General features: G+C 34.3%; 1 protein-coding gene across 1 annotated transcript in view; it reads left to right on the top strand.

Moving 5' to 3' along the window:
* The window catches only part of Ranbp21 (exportin-5-like protein Ranbp21), a 425,699-nt gene that overhangs the window by 202,911 nt on the left and 200,303 nt on the right, over window positions 1-22,485 (top strand). Inside the window, exons 16-17 of the mRNA XM_090399635.1 lie at window positions 859-915; window positions 17,269-17,364. Of these exons, the coding sequence (XP_090255761.1) occupies window positions 859-915; window positions 17,269-17,364 (153 nt within the window). The remainder of the gene's footprint in view (window positions 1-858; window positions 916-17,268; window positions 17,365-22,485) is intronic.

Genomic DNA, 22,485 nt, shown 5'->3' with positions numbered 1-22,485 from the left:
ATGATTATTTAATAATTTCTATTATGAGGGTGCAAAGTTTCCATAACTGTAGCCACAATCTATTCATCACTACTCTTCACAGTGGTTTATTCTGTTTGTTTTTAACTTTGGAAAGGTATGAAGATTATTTCAGTAGATGTGATCCTTTTAAAATCTCAATAAATAAAATAACATATCAATAACTTGATATTGATATGTTATTTACTTTTACCAAAATACTCATGATAGAAATCCAACATTGCAATCACAGTGTTGACCATGCTCTTTACTGAATATCCATTCAAAAGGTATTATTTGCACACTGTTATTTCTCTTATTCAGATATACTGCAAATCATGGTACAGTCAACTTTTACAGAGCAAATACCATTATAACTAATACCCTAACTGGCCATGACGTCTTTAGACGTTCAGCAAAATCTGTATACGATTCTGTAACACCTATTGAATAACATGGATAAGAAGTGCAATTTGGTATCACTATTTCATCCACCATGGCCAGTAGAGAGAGTGAAACGTCCCAACAAATGCTCCAGGAGCTAATGCTGTGCTAAAAGAGAGTGAATATCAAAACTATTCACTGTAAGAAATCCTGCAATCTCTTCAAGTTTGCTATAGTAAAAGTTGATTGTACAGAGCATAGCCTTTATTTGATAGTTCATTTGATCATGTTGTTCTTTTTGCTGTTCAAATACAAAAAAAAAAAAAAAAAAAAAAAGCTTAACCAAATCCATTCATCACACATATTTCAGTATATGAATGCCAAAGAATATTCATATATTATAGTTTTTAAATAGGAAAAACTTTTTAATTACTTTGTATATACCACAGTCAGCTAGAACATGTTTCACTTTTTTAGCCATCTTCTGAAGAAGGCATTGAACTCTTAAAAAGTGTTCTGAATTATGAAACTAAGGTAAGCAAAAATTTGTATCTTAAAAAAACCTTGAGTTTTTAATTTTTTTTTTTGCTTTTTTAGTCATTAATGTTTAATAATTGTAATGAATAAAAATAGAGATAAAATGAGACTATTGACTCAAAATGCCTGCTTAATTAGAATTCAATGTCAGTAGGTAGTCTCCTTCATATATCTTTTTTCCTGACAGTTTTCTTTCAGATTAATTGGTTATTTTATGAGATATGATATATCCACAATCTAATATTAAGTTATTTACTTTGGAGTAGAATTACATAAAATACACTTAAAAGCTGTTGAATATACAGAGCTATGTCATTTAAAATAAAAATAACAAAAAGGCTATATACATATACAATTGTTATAACGGATCGGCTGCACCATTGTTATAAAGGTGGTCTCTTCTTTTATTTATATGGTTATTACTAGCGTTGTTGCAGAGTTGCATTCCACATTAGTAATAACAAACTAAGCCTTATGTCACGTTTCTTTTATGATTTTTTTTTTTTAACTTAATCTTTAGGGCCACCAGAAGATTATCCGTTCCCTGAATCCTATATATTATCCTTATTACTCAAACAAATTTATTTTTTTTGCTGCACCAGCTTGAGCATTAAAGTTAGGGATAGACTCTAGCTTTGGGTTAACTATAGAATCACAGCAATATAATTAAATTCCTAGAAACTTGGAATCTCTGGCATAATCTTATTCTTGTTTGCAGTCGTGCCCTTACTTTCACTTGGGGTATTCCCGCACACTCACACTTACTCAGGTTCGATTTCTATGAAGGGTCAGAGTCAGTCAACATGATCAGATACACATAAATTTAAAGAATCAAACATTTATTAAATCCAATTGATGATGCTAGACAAATTAAATTGATTATCAAATTCTAAGGTTAAATTATTGCCTCTCATTTACTCTCTCAGTCATTAATCAATTTCAGTATTCTATCTTAAAGTATCAGCAATTCTATGTCTCAATATCTCAGTACATAATACACTTACGATTACAATTCATTATTAGCACTAAGTTCAGAATACAAGCAAAATTTCAATGTCTCAATGACTCAGAACATGTTACTCTTAAAGTCTACAATTTACTTTATACATAAAATTCAGATTATCATCATCATCATCATCAAATTCCTGCCATGTACCCTCAAGGAATGTACAGGATATGACAGTACTATATGAAAAAATTACATTATTACTAACTTCCTATCTACAATTTTCCTCCAAATCAGTTTGTTACTTGTCAAGACTCCAACATTATCAGATCTTATATTTCTATCATCTAAGGCACTTTGTACCGTATCAATCCACCTATATCTTGGTCTTCCTCTGGGTCGTTTTCCTGCCAACCTGGCAGAGAACACTTGTTTTGCTAATCTTTCCTCTCCCATTCTATTTAAGTGACCATACCACCTGAGATTAGCTCTGCTAACGCATTCCTGGATGCTGACAATGTCAAGTTCTTTCCTAATATCCTCATTTTTAATATGATATTGCCATTGATGCCATCTGTTCACGCCTCTAATCTTTCTCAGGACTCTCATATCTGCGGTCTCTAGTCTTTGGTCAAGTGTTTTACTTCTGACCCAGCTCTCAGATCCATAAGTTAAAATTGGTTTGAACACTGTCTTGTATACAGCTAATTTAGTGTTCCGACTAATTTCTTTCTTATTCCATATGAATTTATTCAATTGACTTCCCACGATACCAGCTTTGCTGATTCTGTTGTCTATTTCTATATTTAGTTTACCATCTTCAGTAAAAATTGTGCCTAAGTAGCTGAAATGTTTTACTTGTTCCACAGGTTCTCCATTCACAACACAGTTGACATTTTCAATGATTCTGCCTATTTTCATTGTCTTTGTCTTTTTATTACTGACCTTCATACCATATCTATTACAACAGCTATTCAATTTAGTCAGAGAATCTTGCAGACTTGTAGCGGATTTATTTAGAAGTATAACATCATCCGCATAAAGCAAAGAGCTGACATTAACATCTCCAATTTTGATATCAGGTTTAATACCACATTCCTTCATAATGTGATCCATATAGATAATGAATAACAGAGGGGATAATGTACATCCTTGTCTCACACCAGATATAACATTAAACCATCTTCCTGTACTTCCTTCAATTCTAACTGCTGACTCACAACTCAAATAAAGACTAAGTATTGCTTGATATAATGCCCCATTGACACCATATAACTGGACTGTATTGAATAGCTTCTCTCTTGGCACCTTGTCATATGCCTTTTCCAAATCGACAAAACTTAAATACAGATCTTTGTTATATTCCCATGCTTTTTCGACTATTTGTCGTAAAGTGAAGATCTGATCCTGACAGCCTCTATTTGGCCTGAATCCAGCTTGTTCTTCACCAAGCTTTTCTTCCACAATTCTTCTCAACCGTTTCTCAAGTATACTTGCATAGATCTTGCCAGGAACACTCAGTAGGGAAATACCTCTGTAATTCTCACATTCAGTTTTATTTCCCTTTTTATATATGGGTACTATGAGATCTCTACTCCAATCATTGGGAATTCGTCCCTCTGTCCAGGCTTTCTGAACTATGCAGTGCAGCCACTGTAAGACTCTTATACCACCATACTTCAGCATTTCTGGTCGAATATCATCTACTCCTGCTGCCTTTCCACGTTTCAAGCCTTTGATGGCTTTTTCTACTTCAAGTATGGATATGTATTCCTGACTGCATGCCTGGTCAGTGTTTTTTATCACTGTGTTTATTACTCCATACTTCAAGGATATCTTTTTCTCCTGTTTTCATTTCACCTTTATCATCTCTAATTCCTTTTACAGCACTCTTTCCTCCATTCCTAAGCTTCTTCAACAACTTCCAGAATATTTTGCCACCTTCTTGATATTTATTTTCTATATTCTTGCCAAAGTCCTCCCATGACTTTTGTTTAGCTAGTTTTACACACTGTTTAGCTTTCTTACATTTGTCTCTGTATTCTGTAAGAGTAAAAGCTGACTTATTTGCCAGGAACTTTTGATATGCTTTCTTCTTTTCCTTCACTGCCTCTTTAACTTCCTGTGTCCACCAGGGAGTTCTGATTTTTTTATCCTTGCACACAACCTCATCACATGCCTCTCTGGCAGAATCAATCAATGTTTCCTTCAGAGTTTGCCACTGAATCTTCAAGGTTTGATTCCTGTTCTCAAACACTTTCATTTTCTTTTCAATAATATTTCTGTATTTTAGTCTACAGTTCACATCTGAGAGCTGCTCAACTTTTATTCGCTTTAAAACTTTCTTACATGTTATTCTTTTCAATATGAAATTCAATTTTATCCTGCTCAAGACTAAATAGTGATCACTTCCAATTTCAAATCCTCTGTACACTCTGGTGTCCTGCACCAGGGAGTAAACATCACTATCAACAATAACATAGTCAATGAGACTTTTCTTATTCCTAGCCTCTTCTCTCCATGTGAATTTGTGCACATTTTTATGTTGGAACATGGTGTTAGTAATAACCAGTCCATGTCCTGAGCAGAAATCCAACAGATATTTGCCATTATTATTAGCTTTGCTCTTTTCTCCAAATTTTCCCAAAATATTTTTGTATGTCTCACAATCATTTCCTACTCTGCTATTTAGATCCCCAACAAGGACCAACTTTTCCTTTTTCATTGTGTCAGTTGCTTTTTCTAAAGCCTCAAAAAATTCCTCCACTTCTACCTTAGTAGAACCTTCTGTGGGACTATAGGCACAAATAAGTCTCATTGTCCAGTTCCCCATTCTCATATTTGCCCACATTACTCTACTTGAGACTGACTGCCATTCAAGAAGATTAGCCTCGTATTTTGTGTTGAATACTATGGCTAGATTATCAATAAAACTGAATACCTCATTAACTCAGTATACGTTACATTTAAATTTACAATTTACTTTTCTTTCTAAGGCACTTTAACACACTCTTCGAATTCTCTTAGAAAATCAATACAGAATCTTCATCAGGTTGAAAGTTCCAAAAGTTCGTCTCAAGTAAATGTAATCATTTATATTCAGATCTAAACTTTTCACTCTTTCCTGTAATACAATCTTAAACTCCACTCTCTTAAATATAAGTCAAACTCAAAAGGCTAGAATAAGTGAGAGTACTTATCTAATTCTCTTGTCTTCGGTTCTTGCCGTCCTTTGCTTTCGAATCTGGATTTCTCGATACCAATGCCACACGGTTTACACGTGCTCGTTGGGCTGGATGCTAGTCTCCTCTGCCTAGATTTTACGTAGTTTGGACTTCTACTACGGCCTACGATTTTATCTTGCCGATTCTGCTACGGTGACATACTGTACTCTGTCGAAAGTCAGCCCTCAAATATGAGAGCTGAGCCACAAAGACTTCTCGAAGCAGACGAAACTCAGGAACAAGAAAAAACGGGGGAGATTTCCTTCCGTGTTACGGGTTATATACCATCTTCAAGAGCACCACCTTTTCGCATTTGAAATTTTTCCACCGCTTCACCATTGGTCTCTGTTCGGCTGACTATACCGATTTACATACGGGACTTTTTTTTTTGGTTCGGGGAACGTATGAGCCAGCGTGCTTTCTAAGATATAGTGCCCTCAGGTATTTTTCTGACCTTACTGCATTTTGGGTGATCTTCGCCCTATATCGTTGAAAGTTCACATTCTTTTTTTGCATTATTTTGCTAATAATTCTCTCTTATTCTGCCCTTTTTCTGACCTATCTGACATATTTGTGCTACACACTCAGTACAAGTTTCAAAATTCACAAAATTATTATACAGAGAGTGATTACAAACAAAAAACACATTTTTCCTGCTAAAGGATAAGTATGTAAATTTTGATTTAATGTAAATTGTTAGATTCTGGAATGGTGACGTCAGAAAATTCTGAAGGCGCCGATTTCAGATCTAGCACAGTGGAACCTCGGTTGTCGAACATAATTCGTTCCTAAAGACTGTTTGGAAACTGATTTGTTTGAAACAGAAACCATTTTCCCATAAGAATTAATGTAAAATGGAATAATCCGTTCCCAAACCCCAGATGATTGCTTATTTAAAACTTTACAACAGTACTTCATGCATAAAATCATATTCAAAAATAACAAAAATGTCTAAAATCTTATGTAAAAAGAATAAACACAATAAATAGATAAAATATAGACAAAAGAGGGGTGATCTCTTTCCACAAAACTTTGCACCTCACCCCATTTCACACACATGTCTTTGATCAAAAAGCTAAGAATCCTTCCTCCCTTCCCTCCTCTGAAAATTTCTTCAACCACTGTGTTTTGCTGCTCCTTCTGAAGGTGTTCCAGTTCTTCTGTGGTGAGCTCATTCCTATGGTCCTCCACATCAGCATTGCCAACCTCCAAGCCCATGCTTTTGCTCAGAGACACAACATCATCGACAACAGCAACATACTCAACCTCAAAGCCCTCAGTGTCTCTGTGTGTGCTACACAGTCTGGCCACAATTTCCTCCAGGCCAAGTTTATGGTTCTGTAAGTCACTTGCACCCAGGCTTTGTCAAGAATATTGCTTAATATTCTTGACAAGAATATTTGATTTTTCCAGAATTTTCTGATTGTTAATTCTGTGTCAGAAGTCACTTCAAAACACCTTTGAAACAGTGCTTTGGTGTAGAGTTTAAAGTTCAAAATGATCTGCTGGTCCATTGGCTGGATTAGAGGAGTCGTGTTAGGAGGACAGGAACTTCACTGTGATAAAAATCAAACTCCTCTATCAACTCTTCCTCCAAGCCTGGAGGGTGAGCAGGAGCATTGTCCATCACAAGAAGGCATTTTCTCACATTTGGGGCAAAGACTTCATGGATCCACTGAATAAAAAAATTGCCTGGTTACCCAAGCCTTACTATTAGCACCCCTCATACCAGGGTTTTTAAACAGGTCATCATATAATTGCCTTGCTTTTTCACAAATTACAGCATAAGAAACACTATCACTAGCACTAACTGTTTCTAGTTTATCCAAATCTGCAACAATTTTTCCACTTCTTCAATCGTCTGAGATTTTTGTTTAGTAAGAACTTTCACTCCTTTTGCAATATCTGCTCCCTTGATCGCCTCTTTATTTTTGAGTATTGTACAGATCACTGATATCGCCATTCCGAACTGCATAGCAAGATCCGAGACACTAACGTAATTTTCATGTTTGGATGAGAATTCTTTTTTCAACCATATCGTGGTTCTAACAACTTTTCTTTTCGCTTTGCTGCTATCACTATCCTTCTTCGGTCCCATGGCGACTTATTTAATAATAATTTATATAAATAAAAGAAAATTGGAGCAGGTGTCTGGATTGAGAGGAGGCTGCGGTGTAAGTGATGCTCTCCCACCATACATCTCAGTCCAGGGATCACGTGGTTACCTGTTTGGGAACAGAGGTTCTGTTCAGAAACCGGTGCGTTTTTGGTTTGGAAAATATGTTGGGGAACCGATTGTTCGAGATGAGAGGCGTTCGACAACCGAGGTTCCACTGTATGTTATATTATGTAACCTTTTTGCACTGTATCTCTGCCAAGTTAAATTGGCTTATAAGAGTTAACCACGTATTGTTATTAAATTTTGGTTGTTCTTGCGTATATGGGTGAAAAAAATCATCCAATAGTCAAGAAACCTCTAATTACAGAGGTGCTGTTACTTTTCACCATACGAAAAAAACAAGACTGACTGAATAGCCCTAGTCCTGAAGAAACATGGTATTAAAAAACCTTACTTTCACTCTTCCAGTTAAAGTATTCACAATTCTGTGATTACCAAAGCCACCCTATCCACTACTACAGAAGCTAGAAGTTTAAAAAGATGTACTGTGCTTGTTAAATTTTTTAATTAGGACAGGAATGGTCACTTTGGAGAAATAAAGATGACTGATATATTTAGAACTGGTTTTAGCCTTGCACAACCAAGAAAAAGTGCCATTTGGCAGCAAACCAAAATGCCTCGCTCTTATATAAGTTTCATTTGTAAGACCAAGGAAGCTTTGGAAATGATTTCTTGGAAGGTAGTATCTTGTAATTTTTTTTTATTTTTAACTTCTGCTGAATGATGTAGTTAACACTGTGTTTAACATCTTTTATGTAATTCTATCATCATCAAATTCCTGACATGTACCCTCAAGGGGTGCAGGATATGATAGTACTACATGAAAAATTTACATCCTTACTAACTTCCTATCTACAATTTTCCTCCAAATCAGTCTGTTACTTGTCAAGACTCCAACATTATCAGATCTTATATTTCTATCATCTAAGGCACTTTGTACCGTATTAATCCACCTATATCTTGGTCTTCCTCTGGGTCGTTTTCCTGCCAACCTGGCAGAGAACACTTATTTTGCTAATCTTTCCTCACCCATTCTGTTTAAGTGACCATACCACCTGAGATTAGCTCTGCTAATGCATTCCTGGATGCTGACAATGTCAAGTTCTTTCTAAGTGCCTAAGTAGCTGAAATGTTTTACTTGTTCCAGAGGTTCCCCATTCAAAACACAGTTGACATTTTCAACGATTCTACCTAATATCCTTGTTTTTAATATGATATTGCCATTGATGTCATCTGTTCACCCCTCTAATCTTTCTCAGGACTCTCACATCTGCTGTCTCTAGTCTTTGGTTAAGTGTTTTACTTCTGACCCAGCTCTCAGATCCATAAATTAAAACTGGTTTGAACACTGTCTTGTATACAGCTAATTTAGTGTTCTGACTAATTTCTCTCTTATTCCATATGAATTTATTCAATTGACTCCCCACCATTGCAGCTTTGTTGCTTCTGTTATCTATTTCCATATTTAATTTACCATCTTCACTAAAAATCGTGCCTAAGTAGCTGAAATGTTTTACTTGTTCCAGAGGTTCCCCATTCAAAACACAGTTGACATTTTCAACGATTCTACCTATTTTCATTGTCTTGATCTTTTTATTGCTGACCTTCATACCATATCTATTACAACAGGTTATTCAATTTAGTCAGGGAATCTTGCAAACTTGTAGCGGATTTATTTAGAAGTATAACATCGTCCGCATAAAGCAAAGAGCTGACATTAACATCTCCCATTCTGATATCATGTTTAATACCACTTTCCTTCATAATGTGATCCATATAGATAATGAATAACAGAGGTGATAATGTACATCCTTGTCTCACGCTAGATTTAACATTAAACCATCTTCCTATACTTCCTTCAATTCTAACTGCCGACTTGCAACTCAAATAAAGACTAAGTATTGCTTGATATAATGCCCCATTGACACCATATAACTGGACTGTATTGAATAGCTTCTCTCTTGGTACCTTGTTGTATGCCTTTTCCAGATCGACAAAGCTTAAATACAGATCTTTGTTATATTCCCATGCTTTCTCAACTAATTGTCGTAAAGTGAAGATCTGATCCTGACAGCCTCTATTTGGCCTGAATCCAGCTTGTTCTTCACCAAGCTTTTCTTCCACAATTCTTCTCAACCGTTTCTCAAGTATACTGGCATAAATCTTGCCTGGAACACTCAGTAGGGAAATACCTCTGTAATTCTCACATTCAGTTTTATTTCTCCTTTTATATATGGGTACTATTAGAGCTGTACTCCAATCATCAGGAATTTGTTCCTCTGTCTAGGCATTCTGAACTATGCAGTGCAGCCACTGTAAGACTTTTATACCACCATACTTCAGCATTTCTGGTGGAATATCATCTACTCCTGCTGCCTTTCCACATTTCAAGCCTTTGATGGCTTTTTCTACTTCAAGTATGATATGTATTCCTGACTTAATTCCTGTTGAGTGTTTTTTACCACTGTGCTATCACTGCTTGTTTCATTTAGCAATTTTTCAAAGTAATTACTCCATACTTCAAGGATATCTTTTTCTCCCTTTTTCATGTCATGTTTATCATCTCTAACTCCTTTTACAGCACTCTTTCCTCCATTTCTAAGTTTCTTCAACAACCTCCAGAATATCTTGCCATCTTCGTGATATTTATTTTCTTTATGTTCTTGCCAAAGGCCTCCCATGACTTTTGTTTAGCTAGTTTTAGACAGTGTTTATATTTCCTAAATTTGTCTCTGTATTCTCTAAGAGCACAAGTTGACTTATTTGCTAGGAATTTTTGATATGCTTTCTTCTTGTCCTTTCTGCCTCTTTAACTTCCTGTGTCCACCATGGAGTTTTGATTTTTCTATCCATGCAGATAACCTCACCACATGCCTCTCTAGCTGAATCAATCAGGGTTTTTTTCAAGGTTTGCTACTACTGGTTCTTGTTCTCAAACTCTTTCATTTTTTTTCAATAATCTTTGTGTATTTTAGTCTACAGTTCACATCTGAGAGCTGCTCAACTTTTATTCACTTTAAAACTTTCTTACATGTCATTCTTTTCAAAATGAAATTCAATTTTATCCTGCTCAAGACTAAATAGTGATCGCTTCCAATTTCAAATCCTCTGTACACTATGGTGTCCTGCCCCAGGGAGAAAATATCACTATCAACAATAACATAGTCAATGAGACTTTTCTTATTCCTTGCCTCTTCTCGCCATGTGAATTTGTGCACATTTTTATGTTGGAAAATGGTGTTAGTAATAACCAGTCCATGTCCTGAGCAGCAGTCTAACAGGTATTTGCCATTATTATTAGCTTTGCACTTTTCTCCAAATTTTTCCAAAATATTTTTGTATGTCTGACAATCATTTCCTACTCTGCTGTTTAGATCCCCAACAAGGACAAACTTTTCCGTTTTCATTGTGTCAGTTGCTTTCTCTAAAGCCTCAAAAAATTCCTCCACTTCTACCTTAGTAGAGCCTTCTGTGGGACCATAGGGACAAATAAGTCTCATTTCCAGTTTCCCATTTGGATATTTGCCCACATCACTCTGCTTGAGACTGCCTGCCATTCAAGAAGATTAGCCTATTATTTAGTGGTGAATACTATGGTTACCCCTTCTTTTCCTTGATTGTCATTGCCTGAATATAACATTTTGTATTTATTGCTCAGAAAGATCTCACCAGTTTTTTTTTCCTGTCACCCCTATAATGTTGATCTGGTACTTATCTAATTTCTCAGCTAGCTCCATTTCTTTGCCATTCAGGCCTCTTATGTTGATAGTATCGATTTTTAACTCTGGTGATGTTTGGTTGGGGGTGTGCTTTCAGATTTGCTCCAGTAGCTGACTTTTCACTGTTCGCTCTGGTTCCCTGGTGAAAACAATGGGGGGGGGGGCCTTGTTTAACCGGGCGACGCCCCAGCTGCCATGAAATTTTGTCATGTTGTACCGTTATTTTGTATATTGGTTTAAGCCAATAAGAATACAATTTGGTCGGCTAAATCCCAGATTGGCAGCCCATTCTCGTTCGTTCAGTATCCAGGTAGATACCCAACAGGGTGCACCACGAGAAGGTGAGGATTGGACATTTGGTCAGAATCCCTGGTCAGTTCTCCGCATTTTTTTAAACGCTATGTGGAGGTCTCCTCTCAGTTTTAAGCTTTGACCATTTTAAGAACCCATATGTAATTCTAAGAAGTTGTAAATAAATTTAAGATTTTACTGTACATATACCATGATATCTCACACATTGAAAATAACCATAGAATCTTGTGCATGTAATTTATTTGTCTGAACTTAGATTTCAATCTTCTAAGGCACTGCTAATGTTACCATCAGCCTAAATCTTTGTCTTCTGAATTTTTTTTTCATTCTTTGGCATGAAACATTGTTTTATTAACCTTTCTTCTCCAATTCTGTTGAAGTAACTGTATAACCATAGATTAATTTTGCTTTCATTCTTACATTGATCTAAAGCGATATGGTTCACTTCTGATATCTTCATTTTTAATATGCTTTTTTCATGTCATCTGTTCACTTCTCTAAAATTATTGTTCATGGACATGTTCACAATTTGAGTTAGAATAATTCTAACTCAAATTTCAAATCTGTATGTCAAAATTTATTTGAATACTGCCTTGTAATAACTGATGGTTTGGTGTTTTTCCTAATTTCTCTTGTCTATTTCTTATGAATCTGTTCTACAGTCTCTCTGCCCTATGTTTATTCTGTAATACAATTCCATTTCCCATTTTGACTGAAAATTGTGCCTAAATGTTTGAAATGTGTTACTTGTTCTGTGGATTCGCCATTGTGAATGACAAATTTTTTTTTATGTGTGTGTTCTTCTATATTTATAATTTTATCACTTTATTGCTGATAGCCACTTTTGATGGATTCATTTTGCAGTATAATGGCTGCATAAAGTGCTGAGTTTGATATCCAAGATTTTGATATCAGATTTAATGTCCTTTTCTTTAATAATGTGGTTTGTCATCATTTCTTAATATTCAACTTCAAATGGCAAATAGTATTGCATAATTTAAGTTTACATTATTTCTTTTCTCTTTCAGCAGTTTCCATCCTTTGTCAGCTCTCCAGTATTGTTAAATATTGCATTTTGCTCATCCAATAAGACCAAACTGTAAGATGTAATTACCAACTACATCAATCCACCTTGAACTTAATACTTCCTCTGAAGCTTTTCCTTTTCATCCTAGCATCACACATTTGGTTTCCTAATTCTTCCTCTTTCCTGTGTAAGTAACATGCTACCTTAGGTTCGATCTGCTCACATATTCATCTTCGAAATAGTTGAAATGGCTTATTTCATAGGTACTCCATTGAGAATGGCATCAATATTTTCATTTGCCTGCCTGTTTTCATACTTTTTATCTTTCTGTTGATGATTTTCAGAATGAATTTGTTAACAACAGCTATTCTATATAGTTAAGGAATCCTGCAAGCTTGTAGTGGATTTAGAAGTATAACATCATCCAGTTGAAGGAAAGGACTGAAGTTAATATCTAATATTTTGATCTGTGGTGTTTAATGTCACTATCCTTCATGTGATCCACAGAAATGATGAATGATAGTGAAAATAGTATGCCTTTGTCTTATACTTGATTTTATATCAAACTACCTTCCATCACATCATTTATCTATTCTGCCTGTTGAATTAGAACTTAGATTTGTTGAACTTATTGACTTAGAAACAAGCATACTTAAAAGCCCATGATTTCTTGGCTGTTCCTTATTTGATCTGAAACCCCATTTGTCCTCCTTTCATTTTTTTCTTAGTCTCTTCTCAAGTTTGCTTGCTTGATTTTATTTATGAAACACTGTAAGATTATGTGCAACTCCTCTGGAATTGCACATTATTTTATTTCCTTTTATATATAGATGAGTACACTACTCGAATCATCTTGAATTCAGCCTTACAAATTATGCGGTAGTCACTTTACTAAAACTTTCATACCTCCATATTTAAGCATTTCTTGTCAGATGTTGTCTACAATAATTATCTTTCTACTTAGCAGATTTCTGAATTTTTTTATACGTCTAGTACTGAAATGTACTCATGCTTGCATTCCTTCTGGATATTTTCAACTTCCATTTGAGACTGCTTAGCTCATATACTAATTTTTCTAGTAATTACTCCATCTAGATATTCCATCATATCCTTTTAATTTTCTTTTTTGAGTTTCTTTTTTAAATTTTTTCACACATTTGTGTTTACTACATTACTCAGTTTTCTTCTTCTTTCTCATCTGTCAGATTATGGGTTGAGTCCCCTATTCTTTACCATCTAGTTCTATCTCTGGCCATTTGTTATCTCTTTGAAGTTTGATAATTGTGACCATTCCTTCAAAGACTGTAACCAAGTCTTTTTAGTCTACCTCTTGATCGTCTTCCTTCAATGATTCCATTCAAGACTATATTTGGTAATTTTTGAAAGGATATTTTCTGGAGGTGTCTCCAAACCATTTTTAATTTATGTTTAAGAATTATAGCTATGATATCTTCTCTGTAGTTTAATTTGTTTTGTGTTCTGATGAGAGTGAGTCTTATTTATTTTTCTTAAGTATTTCATTTCGAATAGTCTGGTTTTCTGTATTTCTTTCTGATTGAGTGTCCACGTCTCAGCTCCATATGTTGCTGTAGGTATAATAATGGCTTTATAGAGTTTTAGTTTGGGGCTTTTTGAAATGCTTCCACATTTTGTTAAATTTATTCATATTAGACCATCCTTTGTTCAGTCTGTATTTTATTTTCCTTGTTGTCGAGGTTGTAAGTAATGGGACTGCCAAGATATGCAAATGGCTTTACTTGTTTGAGTATGCGATCTTCTAAGTTTATTGAAATTTTTTCCTCATCTCTTCCTATTTTCCTTATTTTAGTTTTGCTTAGATTGATTTTCATTCCAAACATTTTGCACTCTTCATTTAAAATTTTTATTTTTCTTCCCATTGTACTTTAGATTCTGCAAGAATAATAATATTGTCTGCATATTTGATGGAGTTGATATTTGTGCCAATTATTTGTAGACTTGATTCTTCAGCTATGGTTTTGCATATTTCTTCGAGATAAATAATAAATAAATTTGGTGAGAATGGGCAACCTTTCATGATTGCTTTTTCTACTTTGAATTTGTCTGTTTTTATTTTATTAAATTTGACAATTGCTTTGATATCTTTATAATAATTCATTATAAAGGTTTGTAGTTCTGAATCTAGTATCATAGATTTTAAGATGTTTATCATTTTGTTCCTGTCACTGGAATCAAATGCTTGATTGAAGTCCATAAAACTGCAGTATATAGGTAAGTTGTATGCCCAGTACTTTTCACCCAGGCTATTAACTGTAAAAATATGATCTATAGTAGACCTTCCAGGTCTGAATCCTGTTTGATCATCTCCTATTGTCTCATTCATTAAAGTCTGGATTCTATTTTGAATAATGCGTGTAAAGATTTTTTATCTACAACTTAGTAATGTTATAGGTCTATAATTTTCACACCTTCGTTTATCTCCCTTTTTGGAAATTGGTATTATGATGCCTGTCTTCCAGTCATCTGGAATTTCAGTTCAAACAGGAAATTGATGGCTACTATGCCACCATATTTCCACAGTTCAGCAGGAAGTTCATCATAACTAGGTGACTTAGATAAGTTCATTTGGTTTATTGCATTCAAAATTTCTTCTTTTATTGTGAATGGTGCATTTTCTTTTTCTGTCTTTTTGTTCATGTTTTTCCAGTCTTCTTCCATCTGGAAAAGTATCTGGTAATATTCTTTCCAAATTGTTTTAACCTCTTGGATTGTTTTATTTTCAATATTGTTTTTATCTTTCATTTTTGGTGGTTTGGGGCGTTTTTGTTAAATCTTTTATAATTTTATGTACAGTTGCTATCATTCTTGTTAGTGGCTTCTTCACACATTATTGCTTTTTTCTTCTAACCAAGCATTTTTAGCAGATCTGCACATTCTATTTTGTTTTTCAGCCTTTTATAATGTTGCTTATTTTCATCTGTATTTTCTCTGTTCAGAATATTTTTTCAGCTCTTTTTTCTTCTTAAGTTTCCAAGATTTCTATAAATATCCACTCAGTATTATCACTGTATCTAATAAATTATCAAATTATCCAATCAGTTTTATTACTCAGTTTTATCCTACTCAAAATTAGATGATCACTTCCTATTTCATATCCCTTGCATATCTTCTGTCCTGAACCAGTATAAGATATCAGACTTTATCAAATATCTGCTCTAGTAACCATACCACTTTTTATGAGCTCTGTTTATATGTTTTTGCATATCAATAATGTCAAGGTGGTAGCAGTAGCTGGTCATGCACACTTTATGTATCTCTTAGCCAAGCCAACCACACCTCTATTGTAGTAGATGACTTAGTATCTTACTACAATACTAGGTAGTATCTTTATGACTTACTATGTAGATCACAGTACCACTGCAGATCAAACAAACAAACAAAAAAGGAAAAAACGTTTATATCCACTGCACTGATATTTATGGTCTGATCACAAACATGAATGATACGTATACTATACCAGAGTTAAACATCAGGCCCACCCTGTTTTTTCTAACAGAACCTCTGTGAAGTGACTTCATGCTCAAACATTGTTTGCTTACATTTAGATATAGGATGAAACCAAGAATATAATTTCTTGGCATCTTTAATTTATAGTATAACCAAGTGGAAGAACTTGAACTAACAGAACCGCAACTGGCAGCCAGATATTATTTCTTGAATTTTTTCTTAGCCTGTTTGCTATAAAGTATGCTGTCTATCTTTTGGTTCTCTTCGGACCATAACCTTATCTCAGTTTCTTTCTCTCATTTTTGTGTCCTTTGGTGCTAGTGATATTAAAAGGAAAGACACCTGTGATCTGTGATTTTACTCTTTCCTCCCATGATTTGATCACTGCTTTTCTAATCCAAACACCTTATCTGACTAAATAACTTTTTGTTGGAATGATAGCAATTTGATAAGTTGCAACATTTCATTAGGGTTTTACAGCCGACAGACCATATAATATAATGTATGCAGCATGAAGACAGAAGTATTCCATTTTCCATTATCAACAGATTCTTTACTATACTTTCATGTTTTGCTTGCATCTGTTACAGTTAAATAGGAATTTTTGCTGTTTAACTGTCACCTTAAAGAAGTCATAATTTTACGAGTAGCAAAACATGTGTTTTGATTTGTAAATTTAAAGAAATTATTTAATCCTGATTACCATTAACCAGCTCTTCTTGTCTACCCAGTTATGTAAATTTATCTATTCAGGTTGATCAGTTTCATGATTGTGCATATTTTAACACTGCAGATGTACCTTTAGAAGCATTAAACTATATTTGTAGACTTAGCAGTCTTGTAATACTGCAACATATTTCAACAACATTGTAATCCATAAAGGTATTGAATGTGCTCTCATTTACCTCATCTTTACCAAATACATTATTTTTCTTCTTATGTTGAATAAACACTGAAATGTCAAGTGGTCTTTTAGGGAGGAATGTGGTTGTATTGTTATCTTACACAAAAAACATTAATATTACTTATTAATATTATTAATATTTATAAGTAATACTTAGAAATATCTAAGTAATACTTATAAATGTTTTGCAATTAAAATCCTTTGGGAAATTATGCCATAAGAATCAGAAGTGTGTTATGTTTCTGACAATTTTATGGATTAATTTATCCTCATCAATTATTATTATTTTTTTTTAATTGCTGTTTAACAGTAGTTACAGATCATGAAGGATGTCATTCATATTAGTTCCTGTTTATGAAAAAAATGCTTGTGTTGTGTCTGACTCCATGATATAATGACTCATCACAATATATGAGGATTTCTATATTGTGCTAAGTTGATAATAAAATTAATATTACAGTTGTTAATAATTTTGGTTTTAAAACTGACTTTAAAATATTTTCCTATGATTTATAGCAACAGATTTGATTTTTTTTTTTTTGTCTTATTTTAGGATCCAGTTATTTTATCATGTGTCCTATCATGTATATCTGCACTTTTTGTGTTTTTGACACTTGCTCCTGAAACTTTACCATCAGTATTGGACAAGGTGAATTATATTTGATTTGTTTCTAAAATAAATAACTTTTATCGTTTTGATTGAAATAAATTAATATTTATAAGTTTGGTGTTTCTAATTTCAAAAAAAATTTTACTACTTTTCCTACACTTCGTGACTTATTTTTAACGATATTAACAACACCACACAATTTTATCAAAGAGAGGCAGTTAATAAAACATCTCTGATAAAATTGTGTGGTGTTGTTAATACCATTAAAAATAAGTCATGAATAACCATCAACAGCTAAGCTTATCTGTTATTCCTACACTTTTTTTTTGACCATGTAAGAATTACAGCAGTCACTGATTAGCAATCATACACAGTCCAGCTTCAGACACATCAAATCAATATTATGTCATCTTCCTTCATTCCATCTACCCTTTGTTTTTTGGAACAACCTTCCTCATGCTTTGTTTTTTAATAATGAGTACATCCTCCAGCTTTTCAGGAAACTTCTCAATGGATTACTTCTTTCTCCTTAATTACTTGCCCACACATGGCTCTGTTGTGTTATAAGTCTCATCTCTCATGTGTGGTGTCAATGAAAAAATAAAAATTCACTATAACAGACTCATAAGACCATAAAAATAGTTTGTTGTGGTGGATAGTTTGCTATAATGAATGTCTTTTATCATTGAAACATATCTATAGGGGTGCTTAAGGGTCAAAACTGTATAAAGGATAGGAGACCTCCACATAGCCTTTAAAGGAATGTGGAAAACTGACCAGGGCTTCTGACCTAATATCCAATCCTTACCTTCTCATGGTGCACCCTGCTGGGTATCTACCTGGATACGGAATGAATGAGGATGGGCTGGCAATTTGGGATTTAGCTGACCAAATTGCATTCTTAGTGGCTTAAACTAAAATACAAATTGATGGTACAGCATGACAAAATTTTATGCCGGCTGGGGTGTCGCCCGGTTAAACAAGGCCTCCTTTGTTTTTGCCAGGGAACCAGGGCAAACAACGAAAAGTCAGCTACTGGAACAAATCTGAACGCACACCCTAACTCAACATCACCAGAGTTAAAGATCCGTACTGTCAACATAAGAAGCCTGAATGGCAAAGAAATAGAGCTAGCTGAAGAATTAGATAAATACCAGATCGACATAATAGGGGTGACTGAAACAAAAAAGACATAAAACTTGCAAGATCTTTCTGAGCAATAAATACAAAATGTTATATTCAGGCAATGACAATCAAGGAAAAGAAGGGATAGCCGTGGTATTCAACACTAAATACGAGGTTAATCTTCTTGAATGGCAGGCAGTCTCAAGTAGTGATGTGGGCAAATATGAGAATGGGGAACTGGACAATGAGACTTATTTGTGCCTATGATCACACAGAAAGTTCTACTAAGGTAGAAGTGGAGGAATTTTTTGAGGCTTTAGAGAAAGCAACTTACACAATGAAAAAGGAAAAGTTGGTCCTTGTTGGGGATCTAAATAGCAGAGTAGGAAATGATTGTCAGGCATACAAAAATATTTTGGGAAAATTTGGAGAAAAGCGCAAAGCTAATAATAATGGCAAATGCTAGTTGGATTTCTGCTCAGGACATGGACTGGTTATTACACATGTTCCAACATAAAAATGTGCACAAATTCACATGGAGAGAAGAGGCAAGGAATAAGAAAAGTCTCATTGACTATGTTATTGTTGATAGTGATGTTTTCTCCCTTGCACAGGACACCTGATGTACAGAGGATTTGAAATTGGAAGTGATCACTATTTAGTCTTGAGCAGGATAAATTGAATTTCATATTGAAATGAATAACATGTAAGAAAGTTTTAAAGTGAATAAAAGTTGAGCAGCTCTCAGATGTAAACTGTAGACTAAAATGCACAAAGATTATTGAAGAAAAAATGAAAGAGTTTGAGAACACGAACCAAACCTTGAAGAAAATCCTGATTGATTCAGCCAGAGGGGCATGTGGTGAGGTTGTCTGCAAGGATAAAAAAATCAGAACTCCATGGTGGACACAGGAAATTAAAGAGGCAGTGAAGGAAAAGAAGAAAGCATATCAAAAATTCCTAGCAAATAAGTCAGCTTGTGCTCTTAGAGAATACAGAGACAAATGTAGGAGAGCTAAACACTGTGTAAAACTAGCTAAACAAAAGTCATGGGAGGACTTTGGCAAGAACATAGAAAATAAATATCAAGAAGGTAGCAAAATGAATGATAAATGCACATATACACAAGAAAGATATTTAATTAACCAAATATTTCGGTCTGGAAATAGCAGACCATCTTCAGTGGTATTACAAGAACAGTTTTTAAAAATACATGCTAGAATACTAACAATAGATCATTAAAAATAGAACACGCCATGATGTTATATCACTAAGTATAAAACGGAACATTTTGAAGTAGAGACATGATTGAAAAAAAATAAATAAATAAAATAAAAAATTAATGAGTAATCTTGAGTAGACTTTCCCAGATTTTTGATATAGATATACAGTCATTACGATTCAGGTTGGGATGATGGAGTAAGGCCTCCATGCTTTCCGTGAACAAACATTCGAACCTATAACGGGATCTATGTAAGAGGCAAGTCCTGTACCAAAAGATGCTGTGGTCAGTTTCAATCCCGTGTTGAACCAATCCAGACTTTTCAGGTTTGTTGTGAAGAATGGAAGATTGATGTTCTTGGATTCTTTTTTCAAGAGAACGTCCAGTTTGTCCAAAATAGGAAAGATAACAGTTGCAAGGAATTTGATAAACTCCAGTAAGAGATAAAGTTGAGCATTTGACTTTAGAAAAAGGAAAATGAGAAGACAATTTGTTAATAGGATGAATACGTAGTTGTTAAATCATATTTCTTTAAAATTCTTGCGATAGGTTCTGAAATACCAGAGATATAAGGAATAGGCACTCGATGTATTGAAACTTGTTTTGTTTTGTGGACGATTATAAAAATTGAGAAGATGTTGAGTACTTTTTTTAGAAAAGCCATTGAGTTTCATGTGTTGTTGGATAGTAGAAAGTTCTTTCTGTAGATAATCAAAAGTAAAACAATTAGTTTTGGCTCTTCTGATGAGGCATTTTATAATTCCTGTTTTTTGACAGGGATGATATGCCGATTCTTTAAGAATATAACGACCTGTGAACGTTGGTTTCCTGTATACTGTAGTTGTAAGAATATTTGAAGGTGACTTAATATGATTTAACAACTACGTATTCACCTATTAACAAATTGTCTTCTCATTTTCCTTTTCCTAAAGTCAAACGCTCAACTTTATCTCTTACTGGAGTTTATCAAATTCCTTGCAACTGTTATCTTTCCTATTTTGGACAGACTAGACGTTCTCTTGAAAAAAGAATCCAAGAACATCAATCCTTCATTCTTCACAACAAACCTGAAAAGTCTGGATTGGCTCAACACTGGATTGAAACTGACAACAGCATCTTTTGGTCCAGTACTCACCTCTTACATAGATCCCGTTATAGGTTCGAATGTTTGTTCAAGGAAAGCGTGGAGGCCTTACTCCATCATCCCAACCTGAATCGTAATGACTGTATATCTATATCAAAAATCTGGGAAAGTCTAATCAAGATTACTCGTTAATTTTTTATTTTATTTATTTTTTTTTTTTTCAATCATGTCTCTACTTCAAAATGTTCCGTTTTATACTTAGTGATATAACATCACGGCGTGTTCTATTTTTAATGATCTATTGTTAGTATTCTAGCATGTATTTTTAAAAACTGTTCTTGTAATACCACTGAAGATGGTCTGCTATTTCCAGACCGAAATATTTGGTTAATTAAATATCTTTCTTGTGTATATGTGCATTTATCATTCAGTCTTATGTCACAAGTATCCTTAAAACAGCAGGTAGCAAAATATTCTGGAGATTGTTGAAGAAGCTTAGAAATGGAGGAAAGAGTGCTGTAAAAAGTGTTGGAGATGATAAAGGTGGCATGAAAACGGGAGAAAAAGATATCCTTGAAGTATGGAGTAATTACTTCAAAAAATTGCTGAATGAAACAAGCGGTGACAGCACAGTGGTAAAAAAACACTCAACAGGCATAGTCAGGAATACATATTCATAGTTGAAGTAGAAAAAGCCATCAAACGTCTGAAATGTGGTAAGGCAGCAGGAATAGATGATATTCGACCAGAAATGATGAAGTATGGTGGTGTGAGAGTCTTACAGTGGCTGCACTGCATAGTTCAGAATGCCTGGACAGAGGGACGAATTCCCAATGATTGGAGTAGGGTTCTATTAGTACCCATATATAAAAAGGGAATTAAAACTGAATGTGAGAATTACAGCGGTATTTCACTACTTAGTGTTCCTGGTAAGATTTATGCAAGTATACTTGAGAAACGATTGAGAAGAATTGTGGAAGAATAGGTTGGATTCAGGCCACATAGAGGCGGTCAGGATCAGGTCTTCACTTTATGACAAATAGTCGAGAAAGCATGGGAATATAACAGAGATCTGTATTTAAGTTTTGTCGATCTGGAAAAGGCATATGACAGGGTGCCAAGAGAGAAGCTATTCAATACGCTGCAGTTATATGGTGTCAATGGGGCATTATATCAAGCAATACTTAGTCTTTATTTGAGTTGTAAGTCAGCAGTTAGAATTGAAGGAAGTACAGGAAGATGGTTTAATGTTAAATCTGATGTGAGACAAGGATGTACATTATCCCCTCTGTTATTCATTATCTATATGGATCACATTATGAAGGAAAGTGGTATTGAAAATTATATCAAAATTGGAGATGTTAATGTCAGCTCTTTGCTTTGTGCGGATATTGTTATACTTATCAATAAATCTGCTACGAGTCTGCAAGATTCCTTGACTAAATTGAATAACTGTGGTTTAATAACTAATAGATATGGTATGAAGGTCAGCAATAAAAAGATAAAGACAATGAAAATAGGCAGAATCGTTGAAAATGTCAACTGCATAGTGAACAGAGAACCTGTGAACAAGTAAAACATTTCAGCTACTTAGGCACGATTTTTAGTGAAGATGGTAAATTAAATATGGAAATAGATAACAGAATCAACAAAGCTGGTATAGTAGGAAGTCAATTGAATTCATATGGAATAAGAGAGAAATTAGTTGATACACTAAATTAGCTGTATA

This window comes from Typopeltis vanoorti, chromosome 10 (assembly GCF_054136105.1).
Source record: "Typopeltis vanoorti isolate ZY-2024b chromosome 10, IOZ_Tvanoo_1.0, whole genome shotgun sequence".
NCBI lineage: Eukaryota > Metazoa > Arthropoda > Arachnida > Uropygi > Thelyphonidae > Typopeltis > Typopeltis vanoorti.
Note: the sequence above shows the minus strand (reverse complement) of the source record. Positions and strands in the feature narration are given on the sequence as shown.